General features: G+C 38.4%; 1 protein-coding gene across 1 annotated transcript; it reads right to left on the minus strand.

The window, feature by feature from the left end:
- Window positions 1–26,923, minus strand: slc16a10 (solute carrier family 16 member 10). Its single transcript, XM_077553122.1, has 6 exons — window positions 26,403–26,923; window positions 11,377–11,521; window positions 7,994–8,417; window positions 4,595–4,738; window positions 3,799–4,027; window positions 1–2,489 (listed from the first exon to the last, which is right to left on the minus strand). The coding sequence occupies exons 1-6, from the start codon at window positions 26,719–26,721 to the stop codon at window positions 2,272–2,274; spliced, it is 1,479 nt and encodes a 492-aa protein (XP_077409248.1). The 5' UTR covers window positions 26,722–26,923; the 3' UTR covers window positions 1–2,271.
- Between the last annotated feature and the right edge of the window lie 214 nt (window positions 26,924–27,137).

Raw genomic sequence — 27,137 nt, forward strand, 5'->3', positions numbered from 1 at the left:
CAAAGTCAAAGAAAATACTTTACTTTTTTTTTTTTTTTTTAAATGTTCGATGATATGACAGTTATTATAAAATCCATTCATTGTGACATTATCCTGCAGTAGCAACATAACAACGATACTTGGAATTTAGAAGGTCATAATATAACCAGCACAGCAAACAATAAAATGTCAACTCTGAGCATTTTGTGACACATTGGACTACATAAAAGGGACGGAAGTAGCTGGCGCTATACAGAACATGGATCTGTACTCGCAACAAGTCCAAAATGCACACATGCACTGATAATAGTGGGTAGTTTAAAAGTACAGAGAAACCATACATAAGCAATAAAATGCTACAAGCTCATCAGAAATGCTTTCAAACATGGAGCAGAAAAGCACAGGTCTCATAAAACAAAACAAACATGTTAAATGAAAAGATAAGGCATTTTTATAAGGCACTTCGTAAATAATTACTGCAGAGAAAATCAAAATATATACATTTTAAACTCATTGTCTCTTTGGGTGGCACGGATCCTATGTCAACAAGATTTGGTACACAAAAAGTATGGATGGCAAACAGGTACATAATCAGCAGTTTGGAAAGATGCCCGATTGGTCAACAAAGCACGAAAGTCATGCGCATAAAGGAAATGACTGACTTGAATAGAGAAGCAACTACGAAGATAAAATGATATGACAGAACAAAGTTCACAATATGTAAAACACTACATATGTTTAAAAAAAAAAAAACAACCCAGGTACTTTTTTTTTTTTTTTAAATAAGAAGAAAGATTTCAGACAATTTGTTGGATTCATTTCCAAGACTCAGCATGTCATGCATTCACTGAAACATGAACAGTGCCTCTGATGCACGGACGGACATGGCAGCATGTGCCGCTGGACTTTTTCCACATCTGAGGTAATGTGTGTCACAGTTCTGTCAAGCAAAATACAAACACCACAATAACATGATTGTTTGATTGGTATTTCAGCTTGTCATTAGGATAGACAATGTTCAGTCATGAAAGCACATATGGCCGCTCTAGTAAATAAGCAAATGTCAATAAATTACAGCATGACATTTTGCACAAGAACATGGAAATAAATAAAACATGAATCCAACGACATTTAGTAAACTGCGCATTGAGCTAGTGATACATTTGACTTCATCTGACCTTTGCATGACTAAGGGTCAAATTCTCCAATTCACACTTTTGATTAAGTGGCGAGCTTCATTGACGAGGCTGGAAATTGATGAACGTGGATTCTAATTTAATCAAAATGCCTGAATACGTTTGTATGCGCTTTAGAGCAGCAGTAAATGTTCATAAACGACAAACTGAGGTCGATAAGAGAATCTGCATTTGCGCACATGGCAGAACGTGGCCCTTAGTCAATGATTAACCAAACACATCCTCTGTTTATCTTCTTGCCTCACATTCAAGTTATTACTTTGGTAAGGCGGTCCTTTTATGAGGTCATTCAACTGTTTTTTTTCTTTTTAAGAACTTGGACCTTGTTACAATCTGTACAATCTTGCATTCTTCATGATTCATAGACTACAAATTGTGTTGCGTTACATTCCACACAATTCAAAAGTGAGAGCATGGCGGCAATATGTGTCAGTCCTCATCGTCCCTTAAAAGTACACACGCATTTCCTACTTGCTAAAATTGTGTCAATTGGGCAAATATTGATGTTGTCGAAATGTGCTTTTGGAGAGCATCTCTGAAATGATTCTGATAAGAGCAGGGTTTCCCAAACTGAGGTCCAAAAATGCACAAAATTATTTTAGTGATTATTGATCAGGCACAGAACTTCTTTTTTTCAATTAATCTCTTGTGTGTTCTATATTGTCAGATTGTAAGGAGGAACATGATGATGTTCCAATGCCAACATTTCATTTGGTTTATGAACTGAAAACGTTTGAGAAACCCTGATTACGTTTTAGTTGATGAATCCTGTTTGAGGGTAACAATACGGTAATGTAGGCCAAACCACTCCTTTTCTACATCTTAAATGTATGTTCATGAAAAAAAGTGTTCCATCTGTCTTCAACAAGAGAGGAAAAAGGACGGTTAAAACTCGCCTCAAGACAAAAAAAAAAGCAGTTTTCCTAATTTTAAGACTTCAAATTTCATTGCATAGTTCCTAGTGATCGCATTCATGTTTAATTAAAGTCATTCAACCCGTTTCCTCACTTTGGCATTTTCAGACCTGCTATTGAAGGCACTCATTCGGATCTTTACTGATGGCACACAAACTGTCTGTTGCGTCACAGTGTTGCAATTAGAGGATGGACTCTCCAGCTTTGCATTGTGCTTCTTCCTGAGGCTTCTCGTGTTCTAACATCTTCTGGTTGACGTCCTTGAGTGCTTCCTCTTTCGCTCTCTTGCTCCTGGCCTCCACCCATGGGATCAAACACAGCATAGCTCCTCCGATGAGCGGAGGGATGCCTGCCAGGTAGAAAGCCAAGTCGTAGTTTCCAAGTCGATCCCTGAGGAATCCTAGGAGACGGGGTGGGGGTGGGGGGGGAGAAACCATCTTAGAACTGCATTAAAGCTTTAGCTGTCTGTTAAAAGCAGAGCTGTACGACTACAATATTTCATATCGCTACTTTATTATTACTGGCATTGATCAAGCAATTGTATTGAATTTGAAAGTGCCTTGAGATAATTTCTGTCTTGATTTGGTCCGATATGAATAAAATTAATTAAAATGTGTTGAAGCTGTCATAGAGCAAAAATGTAAAATGCCAGGTTTCATACTGGCATAGATCTTTTTTATTTTAAGAGCTATCTAAAAATATTAAGCCAAGCAAAAAAATAGGTAAATAAATAAATAAGCCCCAAAAAATAAAGCAGTATTAACTCAAGTTTTTTATATATATTTTTTATTGTGGAGTCACTGTTTAACTACTATTCATTGTAACAAAGAAATTGAAAATGTTAAACAATTAACTAGACAAAGCACAATTTCTGCAGAAAAGCTAAATGCTAAGATTTGAATGCATGTGCTTATGAAGTAAATTGAAAGATAAAATGACTAAAGTACTAAAATGTGTTCCAAGCGGGGTTTGAGGTTTGAACCCAGGTACTCAGTGTTGGAAACAATGGGGCTAACATGACTTGTTTGAAGTCATGTCTAATGGTGTATTTATTTTTAAAAGTGTCATCTGAGCATCAGCTAACATGCATTTAATCATTTCAGTGAAATTATAATCAATTTCTTGATAGGGTAGTCAGTTGATATACATGTATATACTGTATACACTTAGGATAATGGCCATGGATATATTTGCAATGTACAGTCAAAGGTGGGATTCGAACCGACGACCTCCTAGTTCTGGACAATGCACTTTACCAACTGCGCCAATGAACAGTATCAGACTGGTGGTAATGATGATGGAGTTGTATGTTTGGAAGTGGGCGTAGAAAGTGGGACTGAAAATTTTCAATGTCTGTCCCATTGAAAATGAATGGTGGAAAGTTGATGTTTAATGTTAAATTGTGCCAATACTGTAAGTAATGTGAAATCAGACCATATATACCATGGGAGGCGTGAATTTTTGAAGCAAGTTTAAATTTGAACGGTGTAAATCGGATGTATTATGTGGAAGTTGTTACACGGCAAAAAAGTGTGGAGAATAAAAATCACAATAACATATTGTGGTAATGCTTCAGCATTAGTTTCAACTAGCTTCCTGGAATGGACCACGTTTAACCTCAGTACGATGCTTGGTTAAGAATGATTTTTTTTACTCAAAAATGTTTTCACTATATGATATATACAGTTGGCAGTCCTGTCCTGCTTTACCTGCAATTGGGGGTCCCACAGTCATGGGCACCGACATGAGGCCCAGGAGAAAGCCGATGGCCTGGGACACATCCTCGGCTCCGACTAGCTCGAAGGCGATGGGGGCCATAATGCAGATGAAGCAGCCGTCGAACATCCCCATAAGTAGACACACTGCGATCAGCCCTCCGAAGATGTGGCAAAGCGGGATCATCATAGACATCAGGCCGATAACGAAGAAGGACGTCACCTGGGAGGATGGGCACGTTGTCATTGCTGATGTTCATTTTTGACCTTGTTGCGTTGGATGTTTTCCCGACATCCCAACATTTTTCATTTCAATACTCTGGCATGTACATGTGGCCAAGTGAGGCATCACAAAGACAAAAGAAATAACAATAATAATAATGACTAAAAATAAATAAATAATGACCAATCTGTTTTTACAATACGTCCATGTATCTATGTTTGTGATTTTATGAAAGTATTTAAGATCATAGTTTGTGATATATTTGTGGGCTGAATGATTAATATAGGCAATTCTAAATATATTATAAATAACGGCAGCTCTCCTGATGGCAAATTGTAAATCTGACTCTGCCCGTGCCTCACCAGCCGTGAACATTGCCGCACTTCCCTGATGAAGATGTTGCCATACATACGTAGGATGGAAATGGTGAAAAGAAACACTTTTTCACCTTCACATGACACTCAATTTAAAAGTACTCTTTTATTATTGGAGTAATTGCTCTCATGCCATTAATGCCACATCTAACCCATTCAAACATGAACTTGTCTGTTGGGGCAGGGAACGTACCTGCAGGTAGACTTTGTTGACCCCGTGAATGTAGTCAGCAGCCCTGCCGAAGATGAGTCGACCAAAACCGGATGTGATGCCGATGCACATGAGCAGAATTTCTTTATTGGAATCCTCCCCAAAGCGCTCCTCCACATGCTTCATCTGTGCAACACAAAGAAAACGAGCACAAATTATAGTTTCTCGATTTGATTTTCCAGTTTTGTGCAGAACATCTGTCATAATGAGTCTGCGACATCAATGCCTTTTGTGGATTAGATGCAATAGCCGATAAAAAGGAAAAGGCTTGCAAAACGCTTGGATTTAAATTCAGGGCCATTGAGACAGGAAATTTAAGATTTTTTTTTTTAATGCTCAAATGGGGAGCTTTAATAGACATTTTCATAGTCAATTTAAAAACACCCACTTACAGTAAATTACCACCCCTGCCTACAAAAAGCTCCAGACCAATAAGAAGCCAATCTCGGGTTGCCATGGCAATGAAAGAGCCCTCCTTTACAGGCCAATGTAGCATCAAAACTGTGTATCCTGCCTCTCACTAATATAATTGATTTCAATAGCAGTCATTTCATCTTATTCTGCATTGTAGACATTATCCACTTAATGAACCGCCTAAACACAAGGTGATCAATTCTTCTCTGGGTTACAAAGCACAGTTTAATTAGAACATTGTTATTTGTTACCACGTCTGGAGAGTATCTACCTCACAGGATGATGAATAAAGTATCTGTCAAGCCATCAATCAGGATCTCTAAAGGAGTCAGTAGTCTTACTTTATTCGAGATGTAAGGCTAAAGTTATTTCATACATTGTCTACTCTGTACTTTTAATAAAGGTTTGATGATTTTGAAACCGTGTCCCAAGAATGAGTGTGTAGTTACTGTAACATGATGCTATGTATCACTTTACATTGTTGTATCTTTAGTTAAGGATACAGTTAAGCTATAGTAAATATAATAGCAGTTATTGAAGTTAGAAGTATATATTAAAATTTAGTTAAAAAGTGAATAAAAACATTGATTTCTTATGTTAAATGAATGTGCACTGAAATTATCCACCACTGGGTGGTGGTAGCGTTTTGCAGTTGGACATTGCTGTGCATTTGACGCAAAGTTGTAATTGGTAGAGCAAAGAAGAATAGAGAAAGACGTTAATGATGCAGTTGTATTTTTGTGTAAGTAAAGAACCCCACGAAAGACAACTAGAGACTGCTATCCATTTTGTATAGCAGAAATTTATAATTAGCCCCCACATACATACTGTAAAGAGGCCTAACTACTGACAACAATATGATCCTAAATGTTGCATTCGAGTTGCATTTATTCATTGCCAAACCAACAAACATCAAATCTGTCAGACAGACCAGACAGTACTTCGGTCCCAGCAGGCTGCTCCATTAGTTCACAGACAACAAAAGCAGGTAATCCAGGATCAGTACGGTCAAAAAAGAGACTACTTTATTGTAGTCAGTGTAGCAATTTTGAAGCTCTTATGAAAAATGACCAGATAATGCTACCTTGTTTGAGGTTCTCATGGCGTTCTTTTCCAGAGAATCAGAACAATGTGTTATTTGACACACGTTTCATCCTTCCTTTATTTTCCTGTGCAGTCACACCACTGAGGCCTATTGTTTTTCGTGACAAGCATAGGCGTGGTGCTGAGGTTGCAGCCTACTCCTGTCAGACCCCAGTCTGAGTAGCAGGCATTGGAGAAGAGAAAAACACTGACTCACTGGGAACCTTGGGTCGGGATGATCTCGGACTAAAAACAGAGTGAAAACTTTCAAATAAAACAAGTCACCTTGTGATCCAACACAAGGCCCTGCACGGCAGCGCTGATTCTCAAGAAGATCTTTTCTCTGTGTCAATGTTTCCCATATTGTTGCCCAAAATGAGGGAAAGTCAATAAAAGTGATACCTGTTTATAGAACTGTCTGGGTTGAAAGGAGAGCTGCAGATTGAGGATCCTGTTTTTGTAAAAGTGCGACAAAAGGTTCAAGAACGCAAAAGGGTTGGCTTTCTCTCGCCCAGCAGTCTACATTTATCCTTAAAAAAAAAAAATCCGTGATTTAAAACTGATGGTCTACTGACATCCTAAATAGCAGGTGCTAAATTGTGTGTTCACTCACTCACTGTTCCCTGTACAACTGTAAAAGGTAACCGTTTTAAAAACATGAGTTTTGCACTTTAAGTTAGTTCTGATGATGTCACCATGACACATGTGGGAGAACATCACAAATACAAAATGAAGTTTGAAGTGATGGACCTGGAAGTGTTAGTATTATAGTATGCATATTTAGACATTCCTGATTCACGGAAAATAAATCTTGTGCTCTGATAAATTTGGTGAGGCAAGCAACCGCATAAGAGCCATTTTTTGTCTTCGTCCCAAGTGAGTGACAACTAGAAGTATCTGCCAATTGGGGATGTTCGATACCACTTTTCCGACCGATACCCGTACAAGTACTTAATCTTGAGTATTTGTCGATACTGATACAGAATACCAATACCACTAGTATCGGTACTCGCCCATCCCTACTGCACAATGCTGGGTAACATTGTTTTTAAAAGGTGGTACAGCACACCTGAAAATACCAATTCCCACAGTACGATGATTAAATGATCCAGACCAGAGGTGATATAGGTTGTAGGTCAGTGGTTCTCAACCATGGCCTTCGAGTACCCCCATCCAGTCTGTTTTCCATGTCTCCCACAGCCAACACAGGTGTTTCAAACGATCAGCTAATTAGCAAGCTCTGCATGAATCCTGATAACTATCCTCAGCTGTGTTGGCTAAGGGGGACATGGAAAACGGGCTGGATAGGGGTACTCGAGGACCGGGGTTGAGAACCAGTATTGTAGGTGATATGGCGTGACTCCAAGGCTCCAAGTCAAATGTAGATCGGGAGCCACAAAGTCTCATTGCTGATAATATGCCATAACAACTACCATTATTTCTTCTGCTACCATTTCCTCTTGTACTTTTTTTTGCCGGTTGGAAAATACTTCTGGTACATCACCACCAACTTTTTAGCATGCTAAAGAATGTGGCCATCGGCGGTAATGCACCAAAAGAAAGTCAACACAATTAGGAAACGAGGACTGATGTTGCCAGTCTGAGCTCTAATTTTGATATATACAAGTCACACATGAGTCTAAGTTACAGGACAAGCCAAACTATGATACAAAGTGGGACTTATAATCAATTTTTTTTTTTTTTTTTTGGGAAATGGTATTAACAAAGTTCCTTAGTCGTTATAAATCTCAAACTTTCTTGCATATTATGCACACTTAAGGTTTGAAAACGGTTCGGGTCACAGAGAAGACAACATGCAGAATTTGGAGATGTAAGTAAAAGTAAACCGATATACGGAGTCAAAGAATAAATAAATAAACTTACCAGATGTACGTAAGGCACAAAGTAGCCATAAAGTGCTGCTGGGATACCAAAAGCCCATATGCGATATCCCACAGATTTCCAAATGTTGACGTTGAAAATCTGGCTAAGAGGTGGACAACCACCACGTGCGCTTCTGGCCTTGCGTGGCAGCAGAGGCTTATAGGTGAAGCCGGCCAACATGAGCACAAACATGAAGATGCAGAGGACGCGCATTGTGTTCTGCAGGCCCACTCTTTCCAGCAGGCCGGACAGCACGAAGGGAAGGGTGATGGTGAAAACGCTGCTGCCGGCGGTCACGATGCCATTCACCAAGCCCAGGCGCTTCTTAAAGTAGTGGCCCAAGATGACCAGGCTGGGCTGATAAGCAAAGGAGCAGCCGCAGGAAAACACAATGCCGTAGGTGAAGTACATGGGGCCTAAAGACCTGCAGGGGGATTTAAAAAAAAAAAAAAAAGCACATCTATTAGTTAATTTTTTATAATGCGTCACCTTATCAGCACATATTTCCTCTGCACATGATAGGTCAAGCCAACTTTTTTTGGTGTGAGGCTTCCATTTCAAAAGAATGCAACGACAATAATCACACCCCATGAAATGCATCAAGTAGACCAAAGGACAAACATTGGAGGAGAACCAAGGTTGTCTGTATTTACATGTCAGCATTTGGCTATTGGCCACAGTAAATGTTATTTGAGATGAGATATTGAAGGTAAGCAAGAAAACAGACCACTGCAGCAAAGTGGAGACTGCACAGCATAATACTGCATTGTCCAAAGTAGGGCTTATATGGACAACATTTTATATCCAGATCTGGTCCACGGGATTTTGTTTGACACTTGTGACCGAAGTCATTTATTTAGGAATTTGACCATATACTATCAATTTATTATGAAAGAGGATTAGGGCCAGTAAAAGTAGCAAAAGGGTACCATTCAACTAGTTTTAAGTCGATGTTTTATCAGAAAAGTTATGAAAATATGTTATTAAGGTTGAAATGTTCCTTAGTGCTGCTTTAAAGTGAGAATTCTGACTCTATTCTTAGAATGCTAACCTTAAAGTGAGAATTCTGACCTTAAACTTTAAAGTCAGAATACTGAGAATAAAGTGAGAATCCTGCCAAACTCCCCCCCCCCCCTCTTCACTGGCCTCTTCCGTAATTTATTTATAAAACACAATTTACATAGAAAACATAATACAATAGGGCTACAACTAACGATTATTGATTTATGTAATTGATCATTGATTCATATATCGAATATATTCGACAAATCGGATTTTAAGAAACATAATTACGATTCCACTCTTGCAGGCTTGGAATATGACAATGCTTAAAGGGATACTTGACTCATTGAGCCATTTTCAGCAGTAAAAATTTTTTTATTTTGTCCAGAATTAATTTCATGTACAATTAATACCTTTAAAAACATTTTTTTAAGAGGACTTCACCTGTGCTGAGGAAGCAGGTAACGAGCAATCATGGCTCACCTGTTTTCTGGGTTTGGTCAGCAAACTGAGCCATGATTGGTCATTACCCACTTCCTCAGTACAAGTGTTGTCATCTTCAGGCGACAGCAAGTGGAAAAATTTGTATTTAAAGGTATTCATTGTACAAGAAAAATAATGAAGTTACCAAATAAATTCTGGAAAAAAAATAACTTTTCGCTTTTTATTTTTTTAAAGTATGCTGACGTGAGAATTTATATATATATTTTTTAATATTATTGACATCAAAAGTGTTGTTGTTTTTTAAATTAAATGAATTATTAGTTCACCACTAGATGACACTAAAGATTACACACTGACTTATTTTACACTTTTTTTTTTTTGGGACATGCTCCTCTCTATTTTTACACACCTGCTTTTACGAATTTTTGTTGGCCTGACTGCCGCTGCTCTCTTTTAGTTCCTTCTCCCCGGCTTGGAGAGAGAGAGTTAAGTGTCAATGAACACCACCCTTGGAGTTGTTGCCATGGAGATTTCTGCACCGACCAACCGGGCCTGTTTTGGATGAGGACCCATTTCCCTGGCGGAGTCTCCTTACAGTGCTTCAACTTATTAAATGGGCTCACGCACTATTGTAGTTAAAATGGTGCCAAACTACATTAATATTTGTTAACTGTGAATTAAGCAGAAAAATTAACCTGTTTTCATCCATCTCAGGGATGACGGCCATTTTACCACTTGCTGTCAACTGAAAATGACGTCACAGTTGTTCAGGGCTCAAGTAACAGTCAATCACGGCTCACCTGTGTTCTGAATTTGGTCATGTGATCTGAGCAAGTTGAGTCGTGATTGGTCGTTACCTGAGCCCTGAGCAACTGTGATGTCATTTTCAGTTGACAGCAAGTGGCAAAATGGCCACCTTCTGAGATGGATTAAAACGGGCGAATTTTGCCACTTAATTCATATTCCACCAACTCAATATTAATCATAATGCCATGATTATACTTGTGAAGACAATTTTTTACATTACTCCCCCGTTAAGACTCGTTTTTAACGTCACACAAATTGGACCATTTGTTATCAGCATGTTTCACATTTTTCCGTCCCATTTAAAATGTGTTAGTTCTGTGTGTGTACTTAATGTGACCACACCCATTAACAAATATGCTGTCCAATACTACATATATGTTCTGCACATCTGTTCCAGCAGATTAAGAGAGATATTTGACCTTATGTGAACAAAATTGTTCGTATCCTTCCCTTAAAGAAAAACTCACAATGGTCAATAAAATAAACTTGAAACCAACAAAAGACTACTTTGGAATAGTTTGATGTTATGTTACAAGCCATTATTGGATATTTTTAGCCATGTTTTGGTGAATATCTGTCTTGTATGACTTCATCAGAAATAGTAGAGAAATTACAGATACAGATTTGCACCCATGTGTGGTTCCAAAGTCCTGATTGGGTAAATTGGGTAAATAAATCCCAATAGCAAAGTTATATTACCAGAATTCTGCACCTTGTACTTTCAGCTACACAAGTAAACCATCACATCAGTTATTATACACGGTTCAACAGTCACTTGATAAGCACTTTTAGTGTTTAATTACTTATTTATTACACTTAAAATGTTTGAAGAAGTGAAGGCATAGGAGCGCGTGCTTTCTGAGGATCAAATATTTCAACATGTTGGTGTGACTGTTTACTCATGTGTACATAAGTATGAGATTCCAAGATATGATTAACAACAGAGTGCTACAGCCGCTGCCTCTCCTCCACAGGGGAATCATGCAACCATACGTTCTCCTTTAGAGGATCATGTGATCGCACACATGAATCAAATCAATGTTTTGCACAATGGAACCACAGTGGAAACGCCATGAAACTTGGAAATGTTATATTTCAATTTTGACAGTCAAGTTTAGAATTTTCCTTACGTGACAAAAGAGCTGGCCAGGAGGCCGACCAAGCCGACGGCCGCTCCACCAACGGCAGTAATTCTGCATCCGAGAATATCTGTGAAGACGCTTACAATTGGAGAGCAGAAGAAGATCATCCCCATGGAGAGGGAGCCAACCCACGCTGGAAGACAGAGAGAGAGGAAGAAACTTTAGTAAATCACATATACTTTTGCATTCAGTGTAATGCTGTATTTGAGGAATGTATGGACATAATTTACTATGGTAAAAGCACACCATGTCTTGACTGACTCAATCATACGGCAAGTTGTTTTTGTTTTAGAACGTCATTTCAGGAGATTTGTCAACCAAGCCAACAGGAAGACACACATACGGACAGGAAGGAGTGATCAGGAAAGACAAAGGCCTGATTCTAAAGTATACAGATGCAACTCAGATACCACGCATCGCCACAGTATACATTTTGGAGTGACTGTGAGTGCAAATCAAAACAAACTAAAATAGCCCAACTTCAGGTAGAGGAGGTCAAGATAGATGGATGCCCTATCACAGACCGGACATACTGGTACAATCTCTGTGTGACCATTTGGAACCTAACATTTTTTGTTGAAGGGGAAGTCAAGTCAAAGGCGCCACTAGTCTCAACACAGTATTCTAATTAATATTGCGTTTGTGGATTATGAATTAAGCAGAAGAAATCCAACCCTTTTTTATCCATCTCAGGGGGAGGCTGAAAACGATATCACAGTTGCTCAGGTAACAACAAATCATGACTCAACTTGCCAACATCACATGACCAAACTCAAAAAACAGGTGAGCCGTGATTGGTCGTTACCTGAGCGACTATGATGTCATTTTCAGTTGACAGCAAGTGGTAAAATGGCCGCCCCGTGAGATGAATAGAAACGAGTGAATTTTGCTGTTGAAATTATATTACACAAATAATATTAATCAGAATAATGTGTTTAGACTAGTGGAGGTGCATATAACACATTATTGTAAACACAATTATTTACCTTACTTCTGCCATTAAATCTACAAGAGCTGAAAGAGGAAGATATGCGGGGATATAGGCAGGGCTGGACTGGCCAATTGGCATAAAGGGCAGATAGATGCCTGGTGGGCTAATGTCTTTTGGGGTCAAATATTTAATTATTATATTACCCTAAGAGACCAACCCACAATTTAGATTGAGCAGACCATTGATCCATTTACGATATAGACAGCAAACTGAACCAATCAACATCAGTGGCAGAGCCACGTAGTAGTCAGGGGTGTTAACTCTTTGACTGCCAAAAATGTTAAATAACGTTTAGTAAAATCCTATGGAGGAGTGCCAAAGACGTTAAGACGTTTTTTTCAAAACAGAGGTGAAACTAACCATTTTTAATTGTTGATTACTGAAAAACGGAATAAGGTAGAAACAAACTTTTTTTCTGATGAAAGATGAGAGTCCAATCTTTCATTTGGTAGTATGTGTGTTTCCATAGTCCAAACACATAATTTTCTGTGGACCTTGAAAGATCAGTCAAAAATGCTTAAATCGGCTGGCACCCACGGCATCCCTTTTCTGAAAACGTCTGGCAGTCAAAGAGTTAAGGATTCGGGCCAGGCTGGGCTGGGCCGACGGGCCCAAGTCAAAATGCCACACCAATTTCTGCCAGTCCTGTCCTGGATATAGGGGAAAATGAGTTTTCAATTAACTAAAGCAATTGAGTGGACTTCTAGGCTCTAACCAGCAGAGGTGCTATCAGCCCAAAGCAGTGTTTCAAAACTTTGACTGAGCCAAGATACCTATTTTATATTACCCTTTGATGCACAAATTATGATAATCTACATCAGGATTTTTTTCTCAATTGTTTTTATTACTCTTTAGGCATGACAATTTTTTTTTTTTTTTTAACATAGAGTTTGTGACATGTCCACTAGGGTGGATAACGTGCATTTGAGCAACTGATGAAATACGTTAGTAAGAAAAGAATAAATAACAACAAAAAAAAAAGATGCAAACAGTATAGAAAATGTCTGTTTGATTTTTAACATTGTGTTCACATATTTTTAACATATTTCAAACTACTACATGTATTGCAAAAACATTTTACCCAAAGAAAAATGAAATTTTTCTTAAGTACAGATAGTTTCTTTTTTTGGCAACTATTCATCATCACTGCTGCTGTCATCATCCCCACTTGAGTCAGATGGTATATGGTTGACTATCCTGTAGGTTTTGCTCGCATGTTCTGCACTTGACCACTACAAAACATGACCGGACAAAGATCCTTGCTCTCATATGAGGACTAAAATCCATAAAATATTGCTATAATAAAAATGAAATGATTTAAAGCAAAAAAATACTGCAGATCAAGTATTTTCAAAAGCAACTATGTCACAGTAACACTAAGTTGTAATCACAATACAGCTAATGATGTCCAAAGTCCAATTTAGTGGACTCATGATCAATCACCATTTCCTCACATTACAAAATCGCTACTTGGATATTTTAACAATTAAGTTACTCCTTAGTTGTTGCGTTTTTTTTTTTTGCACTTACAAACGTTGACCACTGGATGGCAGTATATGTCAAGACTACACTAGTGTCCACTGGAGTGGCTAATGGTCAATTGTGGGGGAATTTAAAAATAATAATATTAAAACTACGTTTTAATAGCTCTCCACTCTAGTAACCACTATCCGTGAAAGGGTAAAAAATAAAATAAAAATAAAAAATAAAAATAAAGCTCACGGGACACGACCAAAGACAAATGACACAAAAAGTGTGAATACTGAAATGATGATCTTGTCTCAATTTCCTCGCAAATTCACTCAGTGTTAAATCTGATCTTATTCTGGTGTATAAATGGAAACAAGTGGCTAAACTGGATTGTACCTTTTGCCATTAAATGGGAGAACATCCATTTGTTCTTTCTTTTACTATACGACATGGCACAGAAAAATAAAGAAGGATTGATAAATAATAATTTTTGGACAAATAAAGTGAAACTGGATAATTTCCCACGGCACCCATGATAATTTCTTAGACATCACCCTGTTTAGGAGTCACTGATCATGAAAACAGCTGTTGGAAGTTAAGCTTCATCAGCGCAGATGTGCATCATGACACATCTGCATCATGTGACATTCTGCTGAAAACAGTAGAATGCAAACAAGATTGTAATACTACTGACAAATTGAATACTTGACCTTAATGGATGTAAGGTAAATTTTTTATAAAAAAGAATAAAAATACAAATTGATATTCGATTCGCTACTCACATAGTTTGTTTTGGGAATATGTGTATTTTGCCAGTGAGGAGGTCACAATTTATAGTCTCTGGTCCGACAGAAGGTAAATAATTTTCACATTCACACTCTAATTTTCACTTGCATACAAGAGTGAAATGCTGCACGGGAGGTGTTGGAAGGGGGCAGCTGTCTGCTAACACTAGAATACGAGTCAGTTATATAATTTTCTAAGAAAACAAATACCTGCAATTCCTCAAAGGTTTCCTTCCATTCGAAAAATAATTATTTGCCAGTGCCTTTAAGCAAATGTCACTTGCACTAAAACCTGTGAGCCTAAGTACAAATAGCGGAAAGAGTCACTTCTCTTTACAATGCTTGGTCAGCGTGTTTCAGGATTAAATTCTGCTTTTGTATGCAGCAGTGGGCAAAGAACTCTGAAAAAGGTCATGCACAAATGCACAGACATGTTTTTACACTTACTGAGCTGACCTGATCATTTCTTTATGGTATAGTGGCCTTTACTGTAAGAGACAACAAGAAGATGGAAAAGGGACAAACAAGTAATGTGGAAAAAGCAGCAAAGGACAAACGGAGTCATTGACCATAAAGGCGACGAGTTCCTAAGCACGTTTTGCCTGAGGCACTTTTCAGTGCCCATTGATTTAATGTAATTCTGTACCATACAACAGGAGAGGTGTTAGAAAGTCTCAACAAGTGGCAGGTACAGGCATGTGCATGTACAAAGGCGGGATAGAAACAAAAATGTTTTCTTAAAATTCTGAGGCTAGGTCAGGGGAAACCTGTGAGAAAAAAAAAAGGAGCAGCTGTAGTCAGAATGTCTGATTTTTACTTGAGTAACAGGAGAGCAGTGTGTCAGGTTTCTGTGTTATTACTGGCTGAAGTAGTCAACACGCTCATATTGGAATGGAACGTGGGCTGATTGAAAAGGTGAAATCTATTGAAATTGTACCTCAAAATGATAGATTTAAAAATAATTTGATCACACATCGACGACAATGGCACTTAAGGTCTTTGTTGACAAAAATATAAGCAACTTAATCCCTAGCTAGCTAACTTCCAGTTAACTAGCTACCAGACAGTTTAATATAAATTACATTTACTGTTTGACTGAACAATGTTTGACAGTTAGTGTTTTTTGTTTGCCTTTAATTTGAATTAATTTGTTACTTAAAACTTCAAATTGCTGAAGAAATCTCAAAATCGATATTTTGGTCCAAACAATCTATTTTTGTGTTTACTCAAGACTGATCCGGCTTGACATGACGGGAGCGGGTCACATATAAAGATATGGATTTTAAAGGATTAGTTTCCATAGGTAACTTTGTACACGAAAACAAATAATGGCCGGAGATATTTACTAAATGCAGACAGTAATCCATCAGCCTAAACTTCTACAACCGGTGTGCATAACCTACATTTTCTTGCAGTCATTTTCCTCACAGCCTTAGTGTGTTTTTTGCTGCAGTCAAGAAGTCCAGTTAAATTGAATGGGGTACACGTCTCATGTGGGGATATCATCCTTCTTTAAGCTATGTAATGTAATAAATGGAAAGATTTCATGAAAGACAACAGGAAATTGCTGTTATTGTTCCATCTGCTTTTACTCCTGCAAAATCATTTATGCTTCAAAGAGGAATTATAAAATGGGGGGGATGTAATACAAGGATTCCCTCTGTCCAAATGACATCCACCGTTCACCCCGAGCCCTACTTACCTGGTTAACAGACAAGGCAGATGGCCTAAGTCATGGTCTGCTGTTCAAATTGCGAGAATCCCCTTCAGCTCTGAACCCAGTCACCCCAACAACACTGAACTAAAAATGGCATCAATTTTAAGAAAGTTGAAAGAGTTGAGGGTAAAGAAACTTAATACAAACAAAATATGCAGTTATTTGTTTTCCCAGTGTTATTTAAAATTAGGTATCTTCATACAACTAGACTAAGTGCAAATTCTGCAGAAATTGTGTGGGAATGCTGAATGCTTATGAAGTAAATTGAAATATAAATTATGTAAAAATAACAAAATATTAATTGCAGTTGAAAGATAAATGAACAAAAAGAACACTTGAACCCAGGAGGCGTGGATTTTTGAAGCAAGTTAAAATGGAAAGTGGAACTAATGATATCCAATGGAAAAATGGAGAAAAAAAAACACTCAATAACGCCACTTAGGCATGCATTACCCTCCATTCATTTTGAAGCAAGTTGAAATTTGAACGGTGTAAATCGAAAGTATTACGTTGGAGTTGTTACATGGCAAAAGAGTGAGGAGAATAAAACGTGCCTGAAATAATAAAGAATCTGAATAACATATGTGTGAATGCTTTTCAGCAAAAAAATAAATAAAAATGCTTTACAGCATTTCCCACAACTAATACATCTTTGTTTCGGTAGTCAACTATAAATCAGACAATATTTGCCAAGCACAAAAGGACCCCATGATTTCCTCATGACTTAGCTTCACTTTGTGACTAACTTCACAGTTGTTGAGCATCTGCTTGCTGGGGTATCTATTAACTAAAGTCAATGGAAAAACTAATGGACGGGCATTAATTGACTCATATTGCTGAGGTGTAAAGATCATTTTCCTGTCAACATCTTGACCCTGGCCCAGGATATTCTTGTAATCTGTAAACCAAGGATTAATCTATTTCTATCATGAAGACCGTGCCTTATAGGAGTTCAGCCAATTTCGATTTTCAAAGTCTGTTTCATGTCTCACACAGGCATGCTGGAATAAACACAAGGTGAAGAGGGCGAGGTTTTAACAAATCATCTGCACTACCGGTAATTGCCAACAACGTGCCAACAGGACCCGATGTCCTGCATCAAGCACATCAACTTGAAGCAATTAAATTGTGGGGAAGTGTTTGGAATGAATTTAAGAAAACATCATTGTGAATTTCACAACTGAGTATGAGCTTATGTTATAGCCACATAGTATAAATATAAAACACTGTTATTGGGCTCCTGAAGCCTATACATTCTTTATCATATTGCAATATCCTTGTGGTCCCTCACATTTACCCTCAAGTGTTTGTTTTTTTCTTGGTAAACGTCCTGTCTAGTAAATACTGTAACTTGTTTTGTGCAGTGAACTGAAGAAAGAAAAAACTCACTTCTTACAGTTGGGATTTTCTTCCTTCTGTTTTTCAAAAGGAATGTACAGGGTATAGCTAGACCAGGACATGCGTAACACACTAAAAGCACAAAACAAGTCACAAGTCTAAAGCTAGCCATACCTTTGTTGGACTTCATCATAAAACTTAAGGCTTCTTTTTTACACTTAAACCAAACTGCTTGATAAGTTCCTGCATTTTCTACACGACGCAATTCTATTTCCACAGTCTTAAGTGGTTCAACCAGATGGAGACTGAATAGAGGTTTTAAACTTCCTTCTTTCCGAAAGTGATATGTTTACTACGCAGTTTCTAATGGTTTAACAACCAGTGGGGTCTTTGAATTCATTTACAGCAGTTGCTCCAAAACCACAACCCCCATCAGGGCCTCACTGTTACAGACACACATCTGGCATTTAATGGACCATGTAGATCGGCAACCCTTCTCGCATCGACTGCGTACAGGAGCTGTAGTTCTGGACTGTTTCTTTGAAGGGGGAAAGAAAGTAAGAGCACTAATTTTCATACGCTTAAAACACAAATTCCAATATACTGCCCTCGTGTGTTTTTTAGCCACACAAAGCAGGAAGTGAAAACCTGAGAGGAGAACTGTGATTTATGTGTATGCAAAAAAGCAGATTGAATGAACGCTTGGTATTTGTTCTGGCTGCAGTGGCTACTAAATGTCCATATGTAAAACGTTAAATGGGAATGCTGTGGACAGGGGTGGTAGGCTTGTACAAGTCTATGATTGGGGGATTCTGTGCAACCCTCTTCCTTAAATGCAGAGCAAAAAATAAGTCAACTTCAGACCTTCTCAATGTGTTGTAATAGATTTTGAATTGCTTCTGGTTTTAAAAGAAAACATCAGCTCTGCCATACAACATTTAGGTTTCTCTATCATGCGAGATGCTGAAATATGAAAGTACTGTTTAACGTGGCGGCACGGTGAATGACTGGTTAGCACGTCCGCCTCACAGTGCAGAGGACGTGAGCTCGAGTCCGGGCTTTGGCCTTCCTGGGTGGAGTTTGCATGTTCTCCTTGTGCCTGTGTGGGTGTTCTCTGGGTACTTCGGTTTCCTCCCACATTCCAAAGACATGCATGGCAGGTTAATTGAACACTCTAAAAATTGTCCCTAGGTGTGATTGTGAATGATAGTTCGTCTCTGTGTGCCCTGCGATTGGCTGGCAACCAGTTCTGGGTGCCCGAAGCCTGCTGGGATAGACTCCAGCACCCCTGCGACCCTTGTGAGGAGTAAGCGGTTAAGAAAATGGATGATTAAGTGTACTTTACTAAATATTTTGTAATGGATGGACTATAGACCAATTGTCGGCGTCAATATTTGGCTTTTTTGATGAATATCGGCATCTTTCTTTTAAAAAAATCTAAAGGCCAATAAGATATAATATAAAACTGTTAACTACAAGGAACTACTATTTAAATTTTCAAGTAAATTTTCTACGAGATGTTGCTGACCCTGTGAATTATCTGCACCCTTTTTTGTTTGAAATTAAAATAAAGATAAAAGAAAGTTTAAAATGTAAGTTATTTTGAAAAAAATCATTTACTGTATAAAACTATAGGGAGCTGTTTACTTGTCTAAATAGTTAACTTTCTAAATTATACAATCTGAAGACTCGGGAGCTCCCTGAACTTTTTATTAGAATGTTAAAACCAAGACGTCTATTGTCTACGTTTGTTTTTTTAAGTGTTCAACATTTATTAATCTGAAAACTTGTTCAATAAACATGTATAAAGACATTTGAACAAGGTAGAGTTTGTATTTTTACTCTTTTTTTTGGGGGGGGGGCAATATATTTTTTCCCTTTTACTGAAAATGAACAACTTCAAATATCGGTGAGTGACCTCCTTTACTACAAATGATTCGGTATAGATATTTGCCCTGAAAAGCCTTATAAGTCTATGTTACCATGCACATGATCGAAAGCGCTTTGGGACGCATATCGGTGTAGATAAAGCACCATATAAGTGAACTCTATTTACCATTTAAATAGTATCACAGTCAACTAATTTTGCGCTTTGAAGTACCTTGACATTCTGTGACCAGTATCTTATATTTTTAATTTATGTGTTTCCAGTTTACCAAAACCATAGAGAAGAGTGTTGCTAACAAACCAGCCGGACAAAGAAAAGAAAATTAACCCTTTCTCTCAGCTCTGTCACTTGTCACTCAACGATGTTCATGTCTTGAGCAAATGCCTATAGTTTGCCTACACATCCATATGTCTATGTTAGAGCTGTGAAATATATCTATTTAAAGCCTCTGAAAACTGAACTATATCCCACCAAGCCAGCTAGATGATAGCCACCAGTTAGCTCGTGGGCTAACATGCAACATGCTAACATACACGTAGAAAATAGAAATTAGCCAATTTATACTCTCAATTGTGCTGAATAAAACAACTAATTCAGGATAACTGAAATGGTGAAAATCAGTTCAACATTACATCTCTACACAGTTCTGTGCACGTTTTTAGCAATCACTTTCAAACATGTATAATGTATTCAGAAACTAAATTTCTGAACTCATTTTTTTAGGGAGTTTTTATATTTACTGCATTAAGTTAGATTTTCAAGAGCAGCATTTTTGTTTAGCGTTTTTCTTTACAGCCACCATCCAATCTTCTCCATCCCGATCTTTATCTTAAAATACCATCATGTGGCTCCATCAGATTCTAGTACTAATAGTGATTTGTTATTTGTTTGTTTTTTCCTCCATCGTTCATGATGTCAAAAGCATAGACAACTCCATTTGCTTTTCTCTCCGTCTGACAGTCAATCAATCAGTTGCCTGAGAGCGGGGCCTTGAAAGCCATTTGCTGCAAGGTTCTCAGATTATTTGTGTCCTGGCCTCATGATTTGTGTCATGCACAGGACGCAAAATAATTGGCGCTCCTATAGGCACTGAAGTAGTGGTCTGCATCAACCATGTTTACCTTCTCTGTGCTTTATCTGTCAACAGCTTTCACAGAAACACAGTTCAAGCACTTCATCAATCATTAACAAGATTTGATCCAACCTTCTTTTTTTTTTAATCTATAATGGTTGAACTGACCAGCTGTTGAGTCTCAGAACAGTACAGCCTGTGAGCCTTAACAGGGAGAGAGACGTAACTTCGTACACAAGCTTAAAGACATCATTTTTGGTAAAAGGATGTTTGGTTTGGACATCCAACAAAGTATACATTATCTCCCCACATCACGCAAAGTGACAGCGGATATAAAACAACTAACTTACAAGAACATCTGAGCTTTATTTGGGATTATTCAGAAGCATTTTAAATAGTAGCAAGAATGTGATTGGATAATTCTGAACATATCTGCAGTTATTTAAAAAAAATATATATCAATTTTAGGTTTATACAGTATTTCTAGCTGGTAGTATGAATGCAGCAGTCGAACTACTGTATACTGTATGTTGGGACATAGGTACTGTAGGTTAAATTCCAGCCATTAACTGTATGTCTGTTAAAAGATCAGGTGATCTTCAAAAACATCATGGCTGCCTCACACAGCATAACAGAAGTAGTGATACTAAAATAATATTTTTAACGTCTCAATCCAGTCAGTGAGACAATTTCCCGTTCGGCAACAAAACATCAGCTTCACGTAACATATGTTTTCAAAGCCAAGGCAATAATCGGGGACTTCATGTATTTATCATTTAGTCAGGTAATCACATCAGTACAGGTTACTGGACATTTACTCAAACAGTGCAATATGCAACTGTCAAGCCTCATTGTAGTCCAAAGGTCTTTGGCTTTGCTGAAGTCAGGCCCATTTATCAAAAGCAGCTCACTAGTTCCCACAGAGGGAGAACCAGAGTCCACCACACGGATACTAAGGCCACCAACCTTGACCTTAGTCAGCCGCATCTATGGGCTGAGCCACTCCGCCCCAGTGTAAACCTTTGCCATTGGTTGATAAGGATTTCCAGTTTGTGAACATAAGTTTGGCATCAGATGATACACTATTTGATAATAGAAGACACTATTAAGACAATTAACACAAAAAAATTAAATGCAACTGACATTTAGGTGGTCACCTGTCTTGACTGATAATAGTGTGTCAGTACTATACAGTATAATAAAGTGAATGCTTGCATCTTTGTCTGTATAGTAACTATTGTGCTGATGTCATCTGTGAAAATGTCCCATTCGTGCTTTACTATTAATTGAAACCTCAGATAGGAAATAAAGTAAACCTGCTTCACCTATCTTTCCTTTCTTTTAGTTTTTCCTCTAGTCTCTTGAAGTCTCCCTAATCTGTTGGAATGTAGATGTTTCTGAGGTTGGTGAAAGATTCTTTTTGTAACTGCAGGTGGTAGGTGGTGTCTGGTTGGTGCATTTCACTTTGTTTCATCTTTCTTTCCTTTGATCCTTCCTCTGGTCTCCTGACAACTTCACCACTCTGGCGGGACTCTGAAGTATCCGGTTAACACACGCACGCGAGAAGGAGAAAAAAAAAAAAAGTGTGTGGGGGGGGGGTGTAAAGTAAACCCCCAACCTATCATATTTATATGTACTGGATGTCTGACACACCGAAGAGATAAGAACGTATACGGTGCAGGTATATTAGGGTTCATTTGTACTGAGGCACATGTGAACAGCAGAATGAAGAGTTCCAGCAGAGGAAACTGCTATCTGCAGATAAAGAGTGGAAAGACAGGTGAGGTCATGTCCTAAGGATATGGTGGGTAGTTCCTGTTTCAAAACAGTCCATGCGCAGTCTAAATTTAAACCAGTCATTCTTTAAAAATCAGGTCCACATTAAAATGTAGCAAATAAATAAATAAATAATCAGTTCCAGGGTCAAACTAACTGTTATCATCATAAAACCTTTATTGACCTCAACTTTGATAACAAGACATGTTTGGCAACTCCCCATTTTTAAATTTTTGTCTGCAGAGGGACTTGAACCAGCATCCTTGCAGCTCCAAAGCCAAAGTCGTTACAGATAAGTTAATGGAACTGAATCATTAAATTTGTTATTGTCAATTTGACATGTTCAGTTTTTGAGAAAAATAATGGAAATCAAAAGATTCTTCAATGAATCGATAAATTCATAAATATATTAATCGATTACTGTATTGAAATAATAGTTAGTTGCAGCCCTAAACTGCAATTCTAGTTGGAGCAAAAATCCAACAGTTACTTATTTTCACCTCTGTCATTTCAGATATGTACTCACAGTGAGGCGGAAATACCAATGTCCTTGGGAGGATTTATGATATTCAGCTCTATATGGGCTCCCAACTGGATCTTCAAGAGAGCAGCAGGGCCTCACTCAGCCTGTCACGCTTGAAACTGTATCAAGTGTACCCTCAAACCTCCTTAAAGGAGCAAACACTGGATATGAAGATCTGAATTTAAGTGTGTATTTATTTTAATATAGTTAGCCTTTATTAATCCAAGTAAGGCAATCAAGAAGATTCTCATTTGCAATGTCGACCAAGTGCACACAGCATCATAAAAGCTCATACAATGAGTGCTAAGGTGTTAATCTGCCAATCACAAGATGTTGCCTAATTCAAAAACTATTGTAAAGATAGTTTTTGCCAAATTTCTACATTGAGCAGCTTTAACTGATTAAAAAAAAAAGTCTTAGTACCGTAATCATACTATTCTTGATACTTCCAGTCAAAAATATGTATTGTATAAATGACTTGGAATTTACTTGTAACGCAGGTCCCGGGAGCGAACAATATAGCTATACCAAAGAGACCTTGTCATACAACAAAGATATAAGCTATTTATCTTATGGCAACATGACTGAGGAATGCAAAGCCTGGGCAGCATAGGGTATAAATTATGTGGGATGACAATCCACAGAAAGGGAGGGAAAAAATAGAGACACGTGGACTGCTTGACAGTTTATTTCTACATCATCTTGAACTAAATGAGTGCCAAGTCCTTTTTTTGTTTTTTTGCTTTTTATCCTCATCTAAAGCAGGTCTTCCCAAAAAAATTATTATTATTTTTTCCATTTAATTTCTACATCAATGTAAATTTCATTTCTACCGATATACATCAATGTAAACCAATGACGAATAAAGATTTTCATTATGTATTTATTTATTTTTACAAAGACCTTTGTTTAAAGATGGATACGCGGTACAGAAGATGGATGGATGGATCTTTTGCCAAGAAACTGTGCGCTTGATGATGATAATTAAACTAGCTTACAATACTTCACTCATCCAAATAATATTCAACCCGTAACCATTTTGGCTGGCGAATCTGTTCCAATTAAAGCAATCATTAAGAATTGATACACAGCATTGTGTCGAAAGGGGTATCAAAAAAGCAAAGGTGCTGTTGACTTTATCTTAAGTGGTTTGTGATACTCTTTCTTTAAGATGGCAAAGTCCTTGCTCAAAGTAAAGTAGTAATTTGTGTGAAATAAATGTTAAAGTGATAAATCTCAACTCTTCTAAAATGTTTGTACATCATCAAGGTGGAGCGTAAACAGAATGTTGTTAGCATAAGTTATAGAGCGCATGCGTATGCTTTTGCTCTGCTAAGTATCGTTTCAAAAAGCCCAAAGTGAACAAACGGCAGCCTCATCCTTTTGAAAATGCCCCCCCCCTAGTTTGTAAAGACAACTAAAATATAGTTCCTCAGTATGATGCAGCGTAGTTTTAAGACATTGCAAATGACACCATAGTACCATTCTGTCAAGACTTTTTTTCTTTTCTTTTTTTAAATCAAACTTTTGGATTGGATTTTGTTAAGACTGTGGAAGCGTACATGTCACAGCTGCTCCGCGAGCCTGCATGACATGGAAAGGTTTTGAACGCCTTGAGTTACATAAGTGAGGTTTTAAGTCCAACTTTGCACATTCCCACACTCCCTTTGTCTCAGCTATACTTGAGGGAAGACACCAATCATTATGACAGAGCGCTGGTGAACTCTGGCCATTGGAGAAAGGCATGTGTGCACTCCAACACTGTGGTGGCAACAGTGTGAATTAACTAACAATTCCAGTTAAGAGAAATAACAGTACAACTACTACAGTTGCAAAAACTGCTCATGTACAGATGTGTGATACAAATAATAAAAGGGAGGTATTTCCTAAAATAAACAACAAAGTAGTGTGTTTTAATACAATTCAATGAAAGTATATGTAAATAAATTAAGGACCAACTACAGTAAACACATCTCAGCATATTAACACCAGATACCATGCAATGCTATATGAACCCCTGCAGCCCCCACCCACTTCGTGTAAGCAGTACAGGGGATGACATCAGAGAATCTTGCTCCGACACCGAGCATGACCTTGCATTCCAGGATATCAGTAACACGTGATTGTTTTTACATCCGTGATCACCATTGATCTTCCTGCGCAAGTCCAATATTTTGGAACTTACTATGTTTGCATTGCAAAAAAATAGGTGAGCCATTCTAAATAACAACATATGTGCTTCAGAAATTACTTGTGAATGCTGTTACTCAAAAGTGAATGAGGGGTGAGACAAAAACATCAATATTTTCTTAGCTCTGCCTTGATCTTAAATGACATGAAGCCTTGATCTTAAATGACATGAAGGGTTTCTTTATTAGCGGTGCTTTAACCACCTGGAAGAACATGTGATGTCATTATCGACTGTCGTATAGCTTCCCTCATTCATCACCAACTCCAACTCAAAGAAGTAGTAACTATTAGGTTTTTGATCTGAATGACATGACTGCCACATCATTGGCTGAGTTCCTCTCCAAGTGCATAGAACAAGAGTTTGGTTTGTACAGGGTAAATAATGCAAATTGTGATCTTTCAATAACCATGAATTATTCAACAATGACACACCTTTAATTAATTAAACATTCACACACTGACTGCGATTGGCTGGCAACCAGTTCAGGGTGTACCCTGCCTACTGCCCGAAGCCAGCTGGGATAGGCGGTTAAGAAAATGGATGGATGGATTCACACACTAAATGGGCCTGTTCTAGTTTCATGTCATTGAATTATAATTAACTCCCACCACTTAAGTGGTGGGGAAAAACGGAATCAAAGGCAAAAAAAAAATTCACACCTGGGGATAAACAATGCCCGGCAACCACATAACGTGGACATTGCAGTTTGCGAGGCCACCCTCCTGGAAATATTTTACGATAGTGAGGATGCAAAATGTACTTATTTTATGACAGCATTCGTAGAGGTTTATGGCTGCGTTCTTGAAGGATGCCACACGTAGTTTGGCGTCACCTGGAAGCCCACACAACCAGCGACTGACAAAACTCCATTAAAGCCCCGTGGAGTGTCCTCGTCGCCACGCAGCATTCGTGTCAAGACGTAAAACGTAATGCACACGCTGCTTCACAGCAGGAAACCACCAGATGTCTAACAGACTCGTCGCCGTTGGCTAACTTCTTCCTGCAGCGCCCGTAGTTGGTTGCGCACAGTTTACGTGGACAGTAAAAATCAACATTTCATTCATTTCGCTTAGTTGTTGGCATGAAACGAAACATGGCCGCAGTGTCACTTTAACAGTAAAGTCGGGTTCCTCAAATGTTTTATACTCACCAGACGAGCCAAAACCACCTTCATTTAAATGAGTGCGGATTTGAAGACTATTACAGACATTGAATACGATCACTAACTGTGCGTCAGGATTCATTGTTACCGTGGCTGCTCACCTGTCTTGAAGCGAAGGTCTTCATCGTCCTCGGAGCCAAACTCCCGTAGTAGCGAGAGGAAGAGGATACCGAAGGCATTCTGGATCCCAAACACTGAACCATTGCACCACATGGCAGCGAGCATGACCAGCCATCCCCAGCCGCCCTCCGGATGTACGAACGTGCACTCCGCGCTTTGCTCGGGGACGGTCACCTGGCCGTCTCCGTTCTCCTTTTTCTCCGGCTCCCCCTCGGCTTGTTTCTCCTCAAGCGGCGCGCTGGCGGGGACCTGGACCTTGGTTGCCGCATCTCCATCTGTGACGATAGTCCCTTGTGCCATTGTTTGCGTGTCAACTTTTGGATTCAAGTTGAAGGAATAATAATTTCAAGATGCGGTTCCGGATAGTGGTGCTGTGAAACGTGTCTTTCAGATGTGTGAGGGGGCGCAGCATCCGTGGGTGAAGCTGTAGCTGCCGCCGTCAGGATATTTTAGCATCTATTGCAACTGTCAAGAAGCCGCTCTGGCAATATTATAAATAGCAAGTATGGTGGGGAGGGGTTTCGGGACATCCCGCTGCTGATTGGACAAAGGCCTCTACGCGTGACGCATGAGCGGTGTAGTCAAGTTACAGCCGCACACAATCATCAGTGATTGTTTAGCTTTAGATGTCATTAGTAGGCCTACTACTGTGCCGTTTGATACTGTACTGTTTGATATATATTTTTTAAATCGTTTATATATTTTATTTACTGACA

This window comes from Vanacampus margaritifer, chromosome 19 (assembly GCF_051991255.1).
Source record: "Vanacampus margaritifer isolate UIUO_Vmar chromosome 19, RoL_Vmar_1.0, whole genome shotgun sequence".
Lineage (NCBI taxonomy): Eukaryota > Metazoa > Chordata > Actinopteri > Syngnathiformes > Syngnathidae > Vanacampus > Vanacampus margaritifer.